This window comes from Elgaria multicarinata, chromosome 18, assembly GCF_023053635.1.
Source record: "Elgaria multicarinata webbii isolate HBS135686 ecotype San Diego chromosome 18, rElgMul1.1.pri, whole genome shotgun sequence".
In the NCBI taxonomy this organism is placed as follows: domain Eukaryota; kingdom Metazoa; phylum Chordata; class Lepidosauria; order Squamata; family Anguidae; genus Elgaria; species Elgaria multicarinata.
The window spans coordinates 11,946,844-11,966,556 of NC_086188.1; the positions used below are offsets into that span (position 1 = coordinate 11,946,844).

At 43.8% G+C, this 19,713-nt stretch overlaps 2 protein-coding genes across 2 annotated transcripts; both read right to left on the reverse strand.

Annotated features, from left to right (window-relative positions):
- Positions 1–2,617: 2,617 nt before the first annotated feature.
- On the reverse strand, positions 2,618–8,896 carry SDF2L1 (stromal cell derived factor 2 like 1). Its single transcript, XM_063144329.1, has 4 exons — positions 8,798–8,896; positions 6,781–7,276; positions 4,645–4,841; positions 2,618–3,549 (listed from the first exon to the last, which is right to left on the reverse strand). Exons 1-4 carry the CDS (start codon positions 8,894–8,896, stop codon positions 3,271–3,273), a joined length of 1,071 nt encoding a protein of 356 aa, XP_063000399.1. The 3' UTR covers positions 2,618–3,270.
- A 1,433-nt stretch (positions 8,897–10,329) lies between these two features.
- Positions 10,330–19,334, reverse strand: CCDC116 (coiled-coil domain containing 116). Its single transcript, XM_063144330.1, has 4 exons — positions 19,261–19,334; positions 16,419–16,991; positions 12,869–13,747; positions 10,330–11,292 (listed from the first exon to the last, which is right to left on the reverse strand). Exons 1-4 carry the CDS (start codon positions 19,318–19,320, stop codon positions 10,378–10,380), a joined length of 2,427 nt encoding a protein of 808 aa, XP_063000400.1. The 5' UTR covers positions 19,321–19,334; the 3' UTR covers positions 10,330–10,377.
- Positions 19,335–19,713: the final 379 nt, after the last annotated feature.

Consider the following 19,713-nt stretch of genomic DNA (forward strand, 5'->3'; position numbering starts at 1 on the left):
TAATACGTTCCATGGTTAACCCCCTTACCGTCAAGACATTTCTCCTAATATTCAACTGAAATCCACCCTCCTGTAGCTTAAGGTACCTCAACAATATAACTTTTAATTGAGATGCCAAGATGCCTGATCGGATTGAATGGGTGTAGTTTTGTGTAGCCGATCCTACAGTCTCTGTGTTGGAGAAGGTGCAAAGAGTGGCTCAATCAGAATGGCTCCAAACTTCTCTCTCTCTCTCTCTCTCTCACACACACACACACACACACACACACACACCACTGGCACTTTCTCTGTGTTGGAGAAGGCACAAAGGGTGACTCAATCAGAATGGGTCATGTTGGGGGGTCCGATAAACAGCTCACATTTGGAGGAAGTAGTAAAATGGGTAGACTCACTCCACCAAGAAGTACCCAGGATTATTTGTAGAGACCAGCCCTTCCTTTCGAAGCACCACTGGTCATTGGGTTGCCCCTCACAGTGTGTTTGGTGCGGCTGCTGGACCCAGAATTGATCCTGGTACTCAGCCCAATTTCAGGGCAACTTCTTTCTCATACAAGGACTCAGCATTACCCAGAAAACATCACAAAATTCCCTTATCTTAATCTAAAAGAAATTAGGTCAATCTAACAGAGTTGTAGTAAGAAGGAAATGAGGCTTACCTAGAGTGGAAAAGAGAGGCGGAATGGCAAAGTTAAAGATTTCAAAAGGCATCTTACCTTGGGTGTTCACAGGTAGGTAGGGTTTAGAGACAAAACCAATCCCTGAACCTCTTCTCCTCTCAAGGTGTGTTCATGCTGGATGAGCCCCCAAATTGTGAAAGATAAAAATCCACTTTGGTTGTAAGGCAACTCTGTTTTATACTCAGTTTTATTGAGTATAATACAGCTGTATGGAGAAAGTCCTACAAAGAACTTCCCAACTGGCAATGTGAAAAGCAGGTATATTTATACATAGTAGCATCTTAACGAATTAGCAGTTAGCAAAGTTCTAAAGAAAAACAAAGACAGATCAAAGAAAACTTATTCATTATACCTTATCAACAGATGGCCCATAATTCCTCTGGCAATATCAGATTGACCTGGATGGTCAGTCTTCCTTATCAAACTAGCTTATTTGTGTTCTGATATATCAAGTGGTATTGACAGTTAGAAATCCCAAGTAAGCACTTCCTTGCTGATATAACAGTTTTAACATTACAGCACATTCAGGCACATACATCATTCCAATCCCATCATGCAGTTCAGTTGCAAGAACCAAACTACATACAGAGGCTTACATACATTAGAACAGTAGCATCTTATTTTAAGGAAAAAACTGAAGGATAAATTGAATTATTGGGAATTCATATAAAGGATGAGGGGAAACTTCACATTTCAGTATGATTTGGCTTAAATTGTACCCAAAGGAATGCAATATGGCTGTCAACTGATTGAAGATCCTAGCAGCCTGTTAGGACTTACCCTTCTGTTGCTGCTTGATGCCTGGTGATCCCTTCCCATTTTTGCCAGACCAGTGGTCCTTTCCTGGCTGGTCAGTGGGCCTACCAGCTTAGCAAGATCTTTCCATCCAGAAGCCCTCTGTCAGTCTTGCTAGTTTAGCATACCTTTGGGGCTGGAAGCCCTCCTGAGCTGTATGTTTTGTCTGTCTGGCAGTCTGAAGGTGCTTTATAGCTAGAAGTATCTATTCTAGAGGCAAGAATTTATCAGTCTCTTTCCATGACTATGGTAATGAAAGATGAACTGAGGGTCCTTTCAGAAACCTTTAGAGCGATTGCTGGTATGATCAAGGTTACACTAGTCCTGCTCTCTGTTAGAAGACAAGAAAAATCCGGGATGGGGATAACACTTCACTTCCTGGAATCAGAGAAGTTTAAGCCCTGCCTTCTGACGTCAGAATGGAAGTCTTCTCATGCCTGACTGCTTTTCCTCATTGGACAAGAAAGCTAGTGTGCCATGCCATGAGTATTCCTAGCCTCATAGAAGGTCACTTTAAGCTGCTTCCATTTTCCTCAGCAATGTCCGATGAAGTATGTATGTCCAGCAGCCTATGCAGAGTCTGTCACAATCGTATCAAGCTTTCTAGAAGTGAAATGCTGATCCTCAGCAGAGCTTTCAGGACCTTGTTGCTTACTACTCCATCCAAAGGCATCCATCCAGGCTTACATGTGCTGTCCATTCACAGTTTCTATTGCCCCATGGAAGTCAAAAGCACAACATAGCAGCACAGCCAGTCTACTCAGTGGGACAGTGCAGATGGACTTGCTTTGTGCCCATCAACACAGTGGTGCAGCCAAATAACTCAGCTTACATATAAAAGAAAGGGACAACAGTCAGGTGGAGGACAACCTACCCCTGGTGGGACACCCCCCCCCCCCACAAACACATTAAGAATCAAACCTGGTTTGTTTCGTGGTCATTCTAGATTATCATGGTATTTAGAAAAATTAAATCAGCTCGTGTAATAAGCTCCATTTGGGACTTTGGAAATGGTGAATCCACCGGGCCCCATCCTGTGTATGTGATAACAGAATATGCATATAGTTCCTTTACCTTGTACAATATTTTTAATGTAAGTGTACCAAAAAAAAGTAGTTGGTGCTAAATAAAACTCCCACAAACTGTACAAAGAAGTGTATTTAATGAACTTTATAAGATCATACTTATTTTTCCAGAGTAGCTCTTAGAATGTAGCAAATCTTCCCCACCACTGAAATGTAACTACTTCAAAATAAATTCTCTTTAGTCCAAAATACTTAACCTACATCTTTCCCATGGGATACAAACAACTCTAACATCAAATATTTATACACAGCAGGCACTAAAAGGAATCAAGTCTGAACTGCAGATACTGTTGATGTTTTCTCTACAAAGCCCCCAATTTTTCTTCACTAAAGAACCCTCTCGATAAAAACAAGGTTTCAAGACAAACATTTTTCATGAGTTTTCTTAAAGAATTACAAAGAACTACAATATTTTAGTTTTATTGCACTTTGGATTAGATTGTTTACACAACAATTCACCATTTTTTCTTAGTTAAGGGAAACAAGATGAAACGAATTAGATAAGAAAAGGAAATGGCTTCTGAAAACGGATGGGAGCCAAACAACCAATTTAACTTCTTGTCACTCTGAATTCACCAGGAGCGCAGTTCCTCATAAAAACATTGCCCTCCACGAGTATTCCAGTGCCTTTAAGATGTTGGCGACTCAGGATATTTACAGAAGGGCTCCTATGCCTTGGTGGAGAGATTCTCCATAAGAATTCCCTCACACAGTCAGAGCTCATCATGCTTTGTAGAGTCCACGCTGGGCTTAATGAAAACACCTTCCATTGCTTTCCAGTAGTTATGGTGATTAGGAGAATGCATGCCATGGACTTCCTGTTGGCCCTTGATTGGGTGACCATACTGTTCGCCAGTTACTGAAAGGAATGCATCTGTTCCTATGTGCTTGAAGCGTACTGCATCATCCCGGTCCCAGTGTTTCCCACTACACTGCACTGTCCACACATCTAAGTCGTCTCCTTCTCCATCATCACCAAATGCGCTTACTTCCTGTTAGTTCCGGAGCGGGAGAAGAAGAAACTACTTTAAAGATATACATTTAGAGAAACATCATGCCAGGAGAATGGCAATGTCAAGTGAGATATGATAAAAGACATGTCCTCGCTTTGAGATCATCATAAGCTTTGCTAAAAGCAACTTTTCTTTCTTTTAGAATCTAAATGCCAGAAATCAAAAGTTACAGCAACAGACAAGCACTGCCTTGGACCTACTAGGTAGCCTTAGACAAGCTACTATCCCTCAGTCCAATAAACCATCCAGAGAGCTTTGGCTATGGGGCGGTATATAAATATAATAAATAAGTATCTGTAACATGGAGATAATAATAATGAGGATCAGTATTACCAATATTCATATATTACTGTGTAATATTTATGAAGCACATAGAACACTCTAAAGCAGCATATAAATACTAAATTATACTACCATTAAACATACCACATATGCTACTGCTATGGAAGATTCTTACCACAGAACTAGAATTACCACACATATTGGTCACTCACATTTACTTCCTGCACTACACATTACATATTCCAGGGCAATAATTAAAGTCAACAACAACTGCAGTGGAAGAGGGTCATAAATTACAGAACAGAACAAAGGCAACTTTATTCTGCTCTGTAGTTTGTGAACCTCTTCCACTGCAGTTAGGGATGCATGTCTCTATGAATGCCATGCTCTATGAGACTATTTGCATGTCTCTATGAATGCAACCTACATCACAGTAACATCAGGTTTTCAAGTACTCAAAAAGGATTTTTCAAATACTTTTCAACATTAGAAGGATGTACAATGTAATTTAGGATGCAACCCTCAACACATTCACTAAGCTAAGGAGTAAACCTAGTGAGATTCCCAAGTACATATGCAAAGAATTGCACTGTACTTCTGTATGATTAAAAACTGGAAATGACATATTAAAAAGCACAAGTTTAATCTGGATGTAAACATATAGATATTTCATGTCTTCTCTTCATAAACATCAAATTTAACACAATCAACTAAATTTACATTTGTCTACATTTGAGAAAGACAGCTGAAAGAACTAAAATACGAAGTGTGAAGAACAAACACTGGTTTTACCTGGTTATTGGAGAGTGGTGATGGGAAGTGGTGGGTGTGCAGATTTTTCCCTGTATTAACATGGGTAAGGCGTACTGCTTGCCCACACTTTACTGGCACTCCTCGCTGGCAGGACCCATCAGTTTTGCCTCTGATTCGCCAGTAACTGTTAGCATCATCTGAAATGTCAACTCCCGTCACTGACTGCTGACCGCTTCCTATTAAGAAAAGGATTGACACGTTGCCACTGCAGGCACACATACAGGAATAGGAAGCAAAGCATACCTTGAAACTGGACCAAGGGAGGCTATTTTACTTGCTTGTACTTTCTTTTCAGAGAACTCTTTGCTTTGCCAAGAGGAATTCTTTCCTTGGAGGGCTGTTGGGTCCCTTCTCTTTTAGTATTTCGACACTTCTTGGAAACTGTTTTTGCTGTATTGTGCCCTTGGTTTGCAAGTTTTTGTTCTGGGTAACTATGCTGTACTTGGCTCTTAACTACTACCGTATTTCTTCGATTCTAAGACATACTTTCCCCTCCATATAAACGTCTCTAAAAACGGGGTGCGTCTTAGTATTGCGGGTGTGTCTTAGGGTTTTTTTCTTTCTGTTGGTGGTACTGAAATTAGCGTGCGTCTTGCAATCGAAGAAATACGGTATTTTGGATTTTTCCTACTGCTGTTTCGAATTCCCTTTTCATGACGATCCTGTATATTTTAAAACATTTAATCCCACTTGAGTGCCCTCAGGCAATACAGCAGGATACAAATAATACTTTGCCAGCCCTAGGCTGGATCTACACTATTGCTTTAAAGCGCTTTATAACAGTTTTATAGAGCTTTAAAGCAGTTAAAGCACTTTATAACTGTTATTATAACTGGTAGCAGGTGGCTACCAGGAGGAGGGCCTTCTCTGATGTGGCACCCCGGCTGTGGAATGAGCTCCCTAAGGAGGTTCGCTTGGCACCTACATTATATGCTTTTAGATGCCAGGTGAAGACCTTTTTATTCTCCCAACATTTTAACAATCTATAAATTTTAAATAACATGGTTTTAAATTTGTAATTTTGCATTGCTGCTGTTTTTATCTGGTTGAGCTTTTACATTGTATTTTATATTATGGTTTTATACTGTTGTTTTATATTTTGAATGGTTTTAATTTTTGTGAACCGCCCAGAGAGCTCCGGCTATTGGGCGGTATAGAAATGTAATAAATAAATAAAATAAATAAATAATATAAAGCGCTTTAAAGCAGTAGTGTAGATCCGGCCCTAGTTGGAGATGCCAGGGGTCCAACTGGGGACCCTCTGCATGAAAGGCGGCTTCGTCCTTTTTCTTCTGCTGCCCCTTATGCCTGGAACGCTCTTCCAGAACACTTGAGAACTACCAACTCAATCACAGCTTTTAAAACTCAGCTAAAAACTTTTCTTTTCCCTATAGCTTTTAAATATTGAGTTTGTTCTGACTCTATACTGTTAGCTTCACCCTACCCGGTGCCTGTTTACACTTCCCTGTGCCTGTTTGCATTCTCTTTCCCTCCTTATTGTTTACTACAACTTTATTAGATTGTAAGCCTATGCGGCAGGGTCTTGCTATTTACTGTGTAATCTGTACAGCACCATGTACATTGATGGTGCTATATAAATAAATAATAATAATAATAATAATAATAATGGGCTCTGCTTTCTTGGCTGCCTCCCAGGGAGCTTCCCTCAGAGGCATCTAATTTTGCCACTCTTGGGAACAACCTTGGGCCTGATCCAGACATAAAAAGAGGAAGGCTGGATCAGACCAAGGCCCCCATCCAGTTCAGCGTCCTGGGGGAAAAACCCACAGCAGGACACGGGTGCAACGGCCCCCTCCCGCCCACGTCCCCCAGCAACCGGTGGATTCCTGCATTGAGCAGGGGGTTGGACTCGATGGCCTTGTAGGCCCCTTCCAACTCTGCTATTCTATGATTCTATGGTGTTCCCCAGCATACTGCCTCTGATACTGGAGGTAGCATTTAGCACCAGGACTACAAACCCTTGACTTCCCCCTCCGGCCGACAGCGACGTCGCTTCCCCTCCGGCCGCGCGGCGCCTTCTTTTCCCTCAGCCCAGTCCCAGGCCCCTTCCCCCACACTCTCGTCCCCGGCCCCGCGGTCTCCCCGTCTCCTCACCGGATCCGTACTTGACCTCGTGCGAGTGGAGCCGCACGTTGTGCCGGGTGTTGAGCAGCTTCAGCACCGAGCCGCAAGTGACAGCGCCCGCCTCGGCTTGCCTCGCCGGGCACCAACCGCACAGGAGGAGGAGGGGCAGCAGCAGCCGCAGCGAAGGGAACCGGCGAGGCAGAGCCGAGAGCGGGAAACCGCCGCCGACAGCCCCCCGCCGCCGCATCGCGCGCCCCTTCGCCTCAGAAACAATCGCCTCAGAAAGCGCTTCCGCCACCGGCGCTGGCACGGGCCAATCAGCGGCTGCCAGCGCCGCCCACGAGCTCGCCCAGGCCGTGAAGGCGACGACGGTGAAGCTCATTGGCTCCCGGTGCACGGCCAGGCAGCCAATGGGATGCGGCGGCGTGGCGGCACGCGCCCTCCTGCCCTCCCTTCTGAGAAAGGGGCGGGGCCCGAGGGAAATAGGAAAAGACCGAGTGATAAGGAAGGATTTGGCGGGGCGGGACTAAAGAAGGAGAAAGGGGAGGAAAGGGAAGGGCCGTGAGCCAAACAGGCCGTCCCGGGGGAGCGATGTTTTCGGTGGAGGAGCCACGGGTTCGAGCCCCGCCTTCCCATCTGGGGTGGGGTGGGGGGCTGTCAAAATCTACGTAATTTAAAAACAACCTTATTATTATTATTATTATTATTATTATTATTATTATTATTATTATTATTATTATTATTATTTATATAGCACCATCGGTGTACATTGTAGGCATTTATTTATTATTACATTTATAAATGTAATAAATAAATTATTACATTTATATTTATTTATATATGGGTTATTTTGCAGTTGTCTTGGTTTTATGATTGTAAACTGCCTTGTGAGCATTTTTGCCAGTTCGGCAAATAATAAATATAAATAAATATAATGTAAATATATAATATATATTTACATTGAACTTATTTATTTATATTTCTTATTTGTCCAACTGGCAAAAATGCGCTCGGGGCGGGTTACAATCTCAAAACCAGGCAAAAGCAAAATAACCAATAAATAAGTATATTATAACAATGAAAGTATCAAAATAATACAATAAGAAAACATTAGAAATATTTTAAAGTTATTAAAACATTGAGGAGCCAACTGTAGAATTAATAAAGCAACAGATTAAAGATTCATCTCAAAAAGCATTAACACAGTTTTAAATTAACGGAATGACTACAAACCTGGGGATGATAAAAAGGTATCCAAAAGACCACCATGTAGGCACTAGGCAAAACTTTCTGGGGAGAGCATTCCACAACCAGGGTGTCACCACTGAAAAGGCTCTTCCCTTAATACTCACATGCCTCACCAAGGGCACCCAGAGGAAAAGATATAGTTTAACTATGTTCTGTGTGAAAATATACATCCCTTCCCCCCTCCCTGTCCTGAATCTCCCATCATTCAACTTCTGAGCATATACAGCGTGCCTCTTCTTCTACAGGAACACTTTTCCAAAGGAGAAAAAACACACACCATTCTAATCAATGGTAGTGGCTGTCAGGAAGCATAAAGCTGTCTTTTCTAACATACCTCCCAATATGTGCTGCCTTCTTTTTTAACTGGAACGGTCTTCCAATGACCAAGCAAAAACCCAAAAAGGGAGCAAACGAAAAGAAAAAAAAAGGAGGCAGAGAAGAAGGAACGATCTGGTACAGTCTCTGACACTTCACACAATGCATTTGTATTTCACGAGAAAGGACTGTTCCTTCCTGTTAGGGATGACAATGGATCGTGCTGTTTTCCTGAAACAGGTCAAAACAGATGTCTCAAGCTGTCAGCTTAGCCGTAGAAAATCAATCATATGGAGCTTTAGCTAGCATCCGTTTGTCTTTCTGGGAGGTCACCCACCCCCCAAGATTTAGCGCTACAGTTTGCACCGTGCTCCCTACAATACTTTCTAGTTGAACTAAATAACAACACACACAACACCCCCCAAAAAACACCCCACCACCCACAATTGTTGGAATAGCTAGTGTCAAGGACCCCCGGCTTTACTTTGTCTATTACCCTTTTAGTTTGATGCTCAGAGTCCAGTGGTGTGTTCTCACAAGGGGCTGCTGTTTCTGTAGTGGGACCACTGGAAGACGCGTACATCGAGATTGGAAGCTGCCCCCCACCCCCACCCCCAGATCCCGCTGATGGAAGGCAGGAGGAATGGAGACACATGGTTCATTCAAAGGAGAACTTCAAGATGTTTCCTTTTCTTTTTTTTGCGAACTTGAAACAATGAACAATTTCATGGAACTAAGCTGAGCTTATTATAACGGCTGGAGTGCAGTCCTGGTAGGTAGGTATGGAGCAATAAGAAGGACAATGGGGCCTCTTATCTTTACTATTGAATCACTACATCCTCCCCCCCTTCCCCAGCATTAGAGAGCAGGTCAGAGATCAAGAATTCAGTTCTCAGCAGTGGCCGGGTGTCCTCTTTTACAAAGGATGGTTCTCTATTGAACAGCTGCCGGAGATACGGTCCCCCTACTATTGCAATCATGTTCCATGCAGCAAAACTTTGCCCCATAGAATGGAGGGCAATCTATTGAGAACCAAGCTAGCCTATATCTACTTAGGCCCACCTACTCTTGGTCATTCTAGAGCAGGGGTGGGCAACCTGCATCTTTTGGCCTAATTTCAAAAGCCCTCTTTGAGAGGTCGGTTTAGAGACCTCTAGCGGGAGTAACAGACGACACTCACTTGGCAGCTTGCTGGGTAAGGAGGAAAAGGGAGAAAGAGAAGGGAAGGAGGCAGCAGAAAGAGAGAGTGGGTGGTGGAGACACAGAGAGAAAAGGGGTGGCAGAGAGAGAGAATGGTGGAAAGAAAGAAGGGAGTAGCAGAAAGAGAGGGAGTGGCAGAAAGAGAGAACGGGTGTCAGAGAAAGAGGGAGAGAAGGAGTGGAAAGCGAGAGGGGGTGGCAGAAAGAGAGAGAAAAGGAGTGTCACGGAGAGAGAAAAAGGGGTGGCAGAGAGAAAAAGGGGTGGCAGAGAGAGAGAGAACTTTTCATTCCTGCTAGAGCCACTGCTGACTTTGACTTCCCACCATCAGCATACGTTACTCCTGAGGGACTAATGACTGCATCCCAGTCCTTGCTCTACCTAGAATGTGATGGGATCCCAGAAACAATGTATATAATATATAGATCAGCTTGTACATTGTGTGTCTGTTACTATGAAGTGTTTATAGAATTTCTAGAGTTTATAGGATTTCAACCCAAGAATAAAATAGCTGGTAAGTGTAGATCCTTAATCTCTGCTCCAATCTGAAATGTCAGAGGGGCACAGCTGCATACCACACAACGGACACTAGGATAGACAATAAAATAATAACAACAGTGACGATGGCAGCGAGAGTGATAATATAACAATATTACACTGTGACACCAGCTAATGGATGCCTTGTTTGTGATCTTGGAACCAACCCAACAACATTTTGGAATCAGTAGGTGGACTTCTATACAAATCATGGAACCACGATGACATACAAATCTAAACGTTTTATTGTTATTAGTTTGAGATTTTACTGTAGATTAGTTTAGTTTGAGAATTTAGTTTAGATTATCTCAGTTTGAGATTTTTGTTTAGTTAGATTTTAGGCAGAACAGTCTTGCTACCTTCCCCAGAGACGCTTGACTTGCGCGACGCTGTCCCTTTCTTCGAGAGGTCTTCAGAATCCATTGATTCTACTTCGGGCAAAACAGTCCTAGAGCCTCTGTCGCTGTCTTGGACTTGGCTCACTTTTGGAGACAATAATGATGCCTTGGGGGACAGAGCAGGCGACTGATCTTCAGAATCGAGGGTGATTCCAGAGACTTTCCTTGAGCTGCCGTCGGAAGTAACATATCTCTCAGCGCTATTGAGGGCATCACTTACGGACTCCGTAGGGCCCTCACCCTCCTCATCCGGAAACATGTCATCCATTTCAGACTCTCTGGGAAACTGTGGCGGAACTATCTCGAAAATCTCTGGAACTTGGGGATCCTCTCGTCCTTTCATGGACTTTGCACTTTCTTTTTTTCTGGGCTCAACACCTTGAACAATGGGTGTCCTTGTTACCACCACTTTGCCGTGGGGCATTTCAGGTTTGAAAAAAACACTCTTTTTCTCTCCTGATTTCTTCTGCTTGTCCCCGACTTTCTTCTTCTTCTCACCAGCTTTCTTTTTGTCCCCAGCTTTCTGCTTCGGAGTCTTGGGCTTACGCGGACGCACCGCATAGACCTCTTCGGAGACTTTTGCCCAGTCAATCTGAGAGGACAGCCGTATCCCACTGCCTTTGATTCTCTTGTAGCCGAACATGATTTCCAAGAGCACCTTTGTCACCGGAACCGATATGAAGCCCAGCTTCTCGGAGAGAAGGGTTTCGTAGTTGTACTTGTACAGGATAAGTTTGGCTGCATTTTCGATCAAAAAGTCGATGATGGTTTGCTTCGGGAGAGGCCGGCCATGAATTCGTGCCCGCTTGATGTCTTTGGGAGTAATAACATGCCTTGCACGGATAGCCTATGTACAGCAGAAAGAGAGGACATCAGTGTTGAAAGAGATGCTTAACACCAGTGTCAGTTCCCGGTTTCGGAGAGCCTTTTGGCAAGACACCTCCAATGAGGCCCCTCTCTCAGTGGGTCTATGTTCTAACCACCATTGTCACTAGTTGCTATTGGTCCTCATCCTCTTTCACATTGTAACTATCACAGGCATAGAGCCCCAGACATTTTTCTGCCCGGGGCAGAGGACAAGATGGCTCCCACTTCCATTCCATGTACAAAACTGACCAGACTGGAAGATGAATCTGTCTTCAACACTAATGATGGGACAACGTTCTCTGCTGAACTTGAAGGCAGCAGGCTAACATTGTGTGTGTGTGTGTGTGCAGAGTAGGTGTGGTGTAATGTCTCCTTATGATAAACTGTTTACTAGCACAGCTGAAGAGTATTTAACTAATCAAGATTTGGGGGTTAGAAAGTGCAAAAGCTGGGTTGCAGTTAAACCTAAAAAAAACCAAGATTATGGCAACCAGCTTGATTGATAACTGGCAAATAGAGGGAGAAAAGTGGAGGCAGTGACAGACTTTGTATTTCTGGGCGCAAAGATTACAGCAGACGCTGACTGCAGCCAGGAAATCAGAAGACATTTACTTCTTGGGAGGAGAGCAATGACAAATCTTGATAAAATAGTTAAGAGCAGAGACACCACACTGACAACAAAGGTCCACATAGTTAAAGCAATGGTATTCCCCGTAGTAACCTATGGCTGCGAGAGCTGGACCATAAGGAAAGCTGAGTGAAGGAAGATAGATGCTTTTGAACTGTGGTGTTGGAGGAAAATTCTGAGAGTGCCTTGGACTGTAAGAAGATCCAACCAGTCCATACCCCAGGAAATAAAGCCAGACTGCTCACTTGAGGGAATGGTATTAAAGGCAAAACTGAAGTACTTTGGCCACATAATGAGAAGACAGGACACCCTGGAGAAGAGGCTGATGCTAGGGAAAGTGGAAGGCAAAAGGAAGAGGGGCCGACCAAGGGCAAGATGGATGGATGATATTCTGGAGGTGACAGACTTGACCTTGGGGGAGCTACAGGTGGCGACATCCGACAGAAAGCTCTGGCGTGGGCTGATCCATGAAGTCACGAAGAGTCGGAAACGACTGAACGAATAAACAACAAAAAGAATGGAAAGTATGCTGGTATGTGTTTGGACTTGCATTTGGATTGAAGAAATAAACCGTTTGTTTGCTATATGGGAGCCTTGATTATTTTGAACCTATTTCCCGGAACCCTTGAAGAACCAGATATTACATGGTGTCAGAAGTCGGAGTGGGCTCAGAGGAAAGGCCTCTAGAATTACAATAGCTGGCTTATCAACTAAATGGATAGCTGATAAGCCAGCTTTATCAACGAAAGCTTTATCCCGTTGTCCTTGGCAGGTTTTTACAAGACCCCTCTTTCAGGGAGGGTCTCTAAGCTGTCACCTGAGGTGTGTGGCTAGTCTAATGGGTTGCCTCCCACCTCTAAGCCGATCGCTATGACAACTAGGTAGGCCCCAGGCTTCTCTCCCATTCGAATTTAAGCACTGCACATACCAGTTTGGATGACTCCGATTCCGTCTGGAGCGAGTCTTGTTTCTTTGGTTTCGGTTTCGGAAGTGGGGGTGGAACATATTTGGGTTTGGTTGGTACCTCCTCGGCGGGAGGCCTAGCCTTTGTTTTAGGAAGTGGAGGTGCCACATATTTTGGCTTGCGTTGAGGTTCCTCAGGCCCAAGCGACTTCCTCTTGCTTTTGGGAAGCGGTGGTGGTGTGTATTTCATTTTGACCTTCTCTTCCCCCATGGGAGATTCTGCCTTCTCCTTTTTTTTCTTTTTTCCCTTTTGCTTCTTCTTCTTTTTCTTCTTCTTCCCATCAGCTGTCTTGCTTCCTTCTGATTTGGAGTCATCCTCTGAAGTTTCTTCCCCACTCCCAGAGCCTTCTGAGCCAGCTCTCATCCCTTCTTCTCCTTTACTTTCTTCTTCTTCTTTTTCTTTTTCTTCTTCTTCTTCTTCTTCTTCGCTCTCAGCCATGGAAGAATCCCATGGCATCAAAGTACGGCCGTCCTCATCATAAAGGTTCAGGAAAGGGATCCCACCTGTCATCGTTGCCTCCAGAACTTGGCAAACAGCTTGGTTTATAATATCCTGAAGAGCTGCAAGGATTTTGTTTTCTTCCAAGAAATCCAGAGCTTGGAAAGGCTGGTTCCCTGGATAATACAGGGGAATACTGCTCAGTGTTGGGCGTTTCAAAACGTTGGTAATTTCCTTGTGGAGGGATTCTACAGAAAATGACTGTTCCGGTAATGGTTTCTTAAATTTGGCAAAGTAATCTTTTTTGGGCGGCTGTAGCTGTTCAAAGGACTCTGCCAATTTGGCCCAAACATGGAAGTGTTCTTGTTGGAAAAAGTAATTGTCTCCTGATCGTTCTGAAAATGTCTAGAAAGGAGAACGTGAAAGAAAGAAAAATAACATACATTATAATAGTATCATAACAAATAACAAAGCTGATGTATTAGGGCAGTGGTTCCGAAAGTGGGTGATACCCCCCCATTGGGGTGGGTGGGATTGCATAGGGGGGCATTAAGAAGCAAGGGGGTGGCAGGGGGCGCTAAGAGGCAAAGGGGTGGCAGGGGGGCACTCGAGGTGGTCTTTTCTGAGAAGCGCCTCTCCAGAAGGTCTTCAAACCTAGGGACATTTTTATAGGAGAAGGTAGTTTGGTCCCAAGCCATATAGGGGAAGAATCCACACATGTATTAATACCATTTAAGAAAAGTCCTTTTAATGGTAAATTGCTATCCTGCACTATGGAGAGTGGTTCAGAAGCTCCTGGTTGCATTTCCAACATCGTATTTGGTGGAATGTGGTTTTAGTGTGATCTGCCTACTTCTCTCCAAGCAAAGAAATCGATTCCAGATTACTAAATGTGGTGATTTAAGACTCATGTTAAGTGACTTTAAACCAGACATTGGGAAACTGGTATCACTTCATCAAGCCCATCCATCACATTAAGAATTTACAGAATAGTGAGGTCCTCTACCCTAGTTACTAAATGTGATATCTAATATTCTTGCTAAATGACTATCAGACTTTGGAAAGATGATATCACTGGATCAAGTTCATCAATTATGTTTAATTGAATAAACTACAAAAATGTAATTGGATTTTGAATAAATATTCAGTTGTTACTTTTTTGAATTTTATTGTTATTATCTTCCTTAGTGGGTCATTGAAAACCTCTATTCTGAATAATGATTTTTATAGTGTAGGGTAGGGGGCACTGGGCATGAGTTTGTGGAACCAAGGGGGCGGTGACCTGAAAAAGTTTGGGAACCACTGTATTAGGATATTGTAGGAGGAAGGACTGAAAGGGTCAAATTCAGCTCAAAACTAGCTAGATTTTACCCATTTAGTGTTCTGTAGCACCATCGTGGCTATAAAAAATGGATTCTGGAGGGGTGGTGAGCTCTGGAGGGCAGCCGGTGGTCAGTCTGGGGTCCCCTTGCAAGTTGCCCACCCTGGGCTATACTGATGGGCAGCAGCACTCCAGGGTTTCTCAGACCTGCCGAGAGTCCATCCTTGGAGGTACCAAGGATTCATTTGGAGACCTTCCGCATGAAAAGAATGTGCTCTACTACTGAGCTTACAATGATAGAGCCAGCTTTCCCCACCTGGGTAGGGCTTATTTAGGGTTCAAACCAGGACCCTTTGCACCCTAAGTAGGAATCTTAACCCTAGACCAGCCTCACCCAACCTGCTGCCCTTCAGATGTTTTGGAGTGCAACATCCATCATCCATGACCATTGGTCATGCTGGTGGTACTGATTGGAGTTGTAGTCTGAAATATCTGGAGAGCACTGGATTGGGAAGGCTGCTCTAGACCCACAAGCCAGATGACCAAGAAATTAGATCGACCCATCTCAATCCCATGGCAATTTCTTCATGTTATGCAGAAATGACACCTGTATCTTTTGATAGTCTGAGCACATTCCAGACTCTTTGCCCTTTCCTTTATTCATGCCCTCAGATTATCACCTTACAAAAGGCAGAAGAATGGTAAAACAAGAAGAACCATGATTTATGAGAATGGATCTGTGATAATAGTCTCACATAAACAGTGGAGGGCATTTGTGTTTTTCATATGTGATGTCACAGGCACTATCCAATAGGTTCCCATGACATGTGGTCATATTATAGGCAATGCTCCAAACTGCAATGCCTCACTAGCTTGGGAAAAATCACATTTCCACAGAAACAAAATGTTGAGACTTGAGTTCCAGGATCACACACAACTAGGGGAATGCTAGGAAATTGCAAAAGACAAAGACTCTGCTCATACGTGACAACCCATGGCTTACCCATGATATGGCTATCAGATGATAGTATACATTGTGGGTTGTCCTGTTCCACTCTCTCACTGGCTCCCATCCCATACCCCATGAGCCTTTCCAACACCAAAGAACTGCCTCTGTAGCCTGGTGAAACAACCTACACCCAACCCACGATTCTGCGTTCTGATGTAATAACAGCCCATGGCTTGAACAACCCACAGTTGCTAACCCAACAGCAAGCCACAGGTTCAGAGTTAAACCATAGTCCAGATTGAGATGTAATAACCCTCAATTCAACAACCTATGGCTTAATTAAGCCATGGGTTGTTGTTACGTGCGAACAAGGCCATAGGCTTCTGTATGGGAACTCATCTGGACTGGAGTGAGCAAATGAGCAAGAATTGGGCATCTGGTGTGCTGTTCACCAGTTCTCTGGAAAGGCTCAAATGGTTTCACAGCAACACCACCAAGTGATATCAAAGCCATAATGGGCAATGCTTGACAAAGAGAACCAAAGGATTTGATCAAGGGAACCACATGTCCCTGGGTCTGTAGAGAAACAATGGCTAGTTGCGCATAGATTGCTAGGTGAAGGGCCCCTGTGCATGGAATTACTAGAAGTGGTCCCACTACAGCAGGCTTTATGGCTAGCAGATACTGCAATTTCAGGCATTTGTGCAGAAAGGCATCGCCACGCATGGATTATAGTAGCTGGGCCAGAGCAAATAAATCTCAGGGCAGCTGGAAGGTCTCATCCTTCGAGAGAGGCCTAGAAATACCTCTGTGTGGAATCCTCCAGAGACACCCGCCCTGGTCGTCTTCTCTAGCTTGGGAAGTCTGGCCTTATACTTATCCAAGAGGCACACTCTGCCCTCCGGTTTCAACTGCCTTCGGCTCTTGACCCGTCTTTCCCAGTCGTCCTCAGAGCTGGACATGGTGCTGGTGTGATACTTCGACTGGGAGCACGTCGAGCTGTAGGAAAACGACCAGGATTCGCTGTCCAGGCTCGAGCAAGAATCTTCTTGGATGTCAAAGAGTTGCTCCCCGTCCTGCGTCGTCACATTTCGGAGCTTTCGGACTGCATCCTCCATGATGCTTTGGAGGCTGTCCAGGACTTCCTCATCCGCTAAGAAATCCACAAACTCTGAAAATTCAGCGGCCAGGTGACTGCTTTCTCCGGCGTTGCTGCTTTTGTGGCGCTTCCGCTTGCCCGGTTTCGCACAGGTGAAAGCGCCAGAAGCGGAAGTAGAGGCTCCCATGTCTGGATTCTTGAATTGACAGCGGGAAGGCGGTCTACACAGGTTGTGCCAGTCACACGTGCCTCTTCTTTGGCAGGTGTTTAGGTTCCTCATCTACGACCAAGCACAACATGGGTGCATCAGTACCAAAAGAATTGGTAGATGAGACTCAAATTTGTTCATTTGCATATAATTGTCGGAACATCTTAAACAAACTTTTGACATAAGGGACTAGTTATCAATCTAAAAATAACCCCTCAGGGTGAGAGGGAGAGAGAGGAATCTCTTCCTCCACGCCATTTTGGACTTGCTTATTATTTGAGAACTAGTGTGATGTAGTGGTTACAGCATTGGACCGGGAGTCGGGAGATCTGAGTTCGAATCCCCATTTGGCCATGGAAGCTCACTGGGTGACTTTGGGCCAGTCACAGACTCTCAGCCCAACCTACCTCACAGGGCTGTTGTGGTGAGGATAAGAGGAGGAGGATTATGTATGCTGCCTTAGATTCCTTGGAGGAAAAAAGGCAGGACAAAAATGCAATATGTAAATATGTAAGTAAGTAAATGTTTGACTATTCACATACACACACACACACACATATATACACTAATATGTATACTGCAAAGGTATCAAAGCAGTGAAAAACAACTACAACACCATAAAGGCCCAGTATTGGGCAAAAGGTGGAATAGAAATAAATATAATAATAATGACAACCATAAATCAACTCAATACACATTAATCAGTCAATAAAACCGCACACACTGCTGTGTGCTACAAACCATAGCTGGCTGGGTCTCACGTCAGGGAAAGCTGGTGCGAAGAGATGAGTTTTAAGAACACTTCTGAATGTGAAAACTGTGCGGCTCTTTCTAATGTGGGGTTTTCTAAATGGTGGATGCAGCAACACTAAATGCCCTACCGTAAGTGCTCCTGAGGCAAACTTCAATTCCTATCAACCCCGTCCAGCATGGCCAATAGTCAGGAAAGCTGGGAATGGTAGTCCAAAACATCTGAGGGACACCAGATTGGAGAAGTTTACAACAAAAAGCTCCAAATCCTTTAAATTTTCTTTTTAGAACTAGTTTCCAGTATCTTAATCATTTTAGTTGGCTTTTTCTGCACCTTTCCCACATCTATAACATCTTCTCCTTTTTGAGATGGGGCAACCACAGTTGAACAAAGTATTCCAACCATGGTTGCACACTTGATTTATGTGACAGGTGGGGAAATATTTTCCTTCTAGAGGTCCACATTACCTCTGTCAAAATCCATCAGGGTCATCATTCCAGCAGTGGGCAGGACCAGAGTCCAAAGTGGGTGGAGTCACCAATGTGACTCTTACCTTTGTTCCTTACTCAGGAGGAGGGGTGGGGAAGTCATTTGCATCCAGGCATTCTTCACTCCCTTCTGTAGGGTTCCCTCCATCAGCTTTGTAGTCATGGGACAGAGCAGGAAGTAAATAATATGACCAGGAGACCTGGGAGAGGGGGTGTGGACTGGAGGGAAAAGGGGAAAGGCCTGGGGAGAATTTGAAGGTCTGGATTTAGAGACTGGATGTGTGTATTTGGTCCACTGGTCCAAGGTTCCCCATGCCTAATTTATACAAAGGCATTACAATACTGGCAATTTTATTGTCAAAATTTTCCCTAACAGTTAGAAGCCTGAGTTCTCTCTGCAGAGAGGATTGTGGGTTTCCAGTTTTAAAACCAGTTTAAAATTTTCTTCACTGGCTGCCAATTAGTTTCCAGGCAAAGTATAAAGTGTGGGTTATCACCTTTAAAGCCCTACGTGGTTTGGGTCCAGGCTACCTGCGGGATTGCCTTCTCCCGTACAATCCGCCCCACACGCTCAGGTCCTCTGGGAAGAATTTACTCCAGCCAACAAAAACAAGGCCGACAACTATTACCCAGAGGACCTTTTCCTCTGCTGCCACTCCCAGATTATGGAATGACCTGCCGGGAGAGATTTGTCAATTTAACAGTCTTCCAGATTTTAAGAAAGCTATAAAGACTGATCTCTTCTGGCAGGCCTACCCAGTTGAATTTGAAGATGCCTTTTTAATAATGTGCTGCTTTTAATAATGTATTAGTTTTAAATGTTTTAATTATATGTATTTTATGGCATTTGCATTTATGTTGTACCCCACCTTGATCCAGAGGGAGAAGCGGGTAACAAATAAATAAATTATTATTATTATTATTATTATTATTATTATTATTATTATTATTATTATTATTATTATTATTATTATTATTATTGGCCCATGGCATCTAATTAGATTTTATAGAGGCAAGTCATTTCCCCCCCTTTTCATTCTGGTGATCTGACCAAATTCCATCTGGCCAAGGGTAGCAATGCTCTGTGCCCCTTGCTTCTTACCTGAGGTCCCCTGAGACTCTCATCATCAGCCAGATAGCCGGAGTATCTGCGGCTCACCATGGTGCTGAAAGGACAGCGCCTGCCTCCTCCTCTTCACGCCTTCTTTCTCCTCTTTCTGCACACACAGAAAATAGTTTTTTGGGGGTTGGGCTTTTTTGTTTTACAAGGTGGGGGCTGTTCAAAACGGGTGGTGGTGGTGGAAACTCAACAGTACCAGACCTATTGTCACTGGGCAATGTTTCCTTCCAAAAGGGTTTGGATACATTCCTGGAGAAAAGATCTAGGGGAAACGGTGGTTGGTGTGAAATGTAAGTATATATTGTCATTCGAAGGAAGGAAAGAAAGGAAGAGAGGAGGAAAAAGAAAGAGAGAGTAAAAGCAGAAAGGAAAGCCTTTCAGAACATTTCTTAGAAAACTTAAGAGTTGGAGCAAAAAAAGAAAGCAAACAAAAGA

What these genes read in the sequence shown, in the direction of transcription:
- CCDC116 (XM_063144330.1), bottom strand. Translation starts at nt 19,320, where the DNA reads ATGGTGAGCCGCAGATACTCCGGCTATCTGGCTGATGATGAGAGTCTC. An exon ending in AGAGTCTCAGGGGACCTCAG is followed by an intron (nt 16,992 to 19,260) that starts GTAAGAAGCAAG and finishes GCTTGGTCGTAG; the next exon opens with ATGAGGAACCTAAACACCTG. An exon ending in CTGGAGGATTCCACACAGAG is followed by an intron (nt 13,748 to 16,418) that starts GTATTTCTAGGC and finishes TCTCCTTTCTAG; the next exon opens with ACATTTTCAGAACGATCAGG.
- SDF2L1 (XM_063144329.1), bottom strand. Translation starts at nt 8,896, where the DNA reads ATGTACGCGTCTTCCAGTGGTCCCACTACAGAAACAGCAGCCCCTTGT. An exon ending in CGAGGTCAAGTACGGATCCG is followed by an intron (nt 4,842 to 6,780) that starts GTGAGGAGACGG and finishes TTTTCTTAATAG; the next exon opens with GAAGCGGTCAGCAGTCAGTG. An exon ending in CACCACTCTCCAATAACCAG is followed by an intron (nt 3,550 to 4,644) that starts GTAAAACCAGTG and finishes CGGAACTAACAG; the next exon opens with GAAGTAAGCGCATTTGGTGA.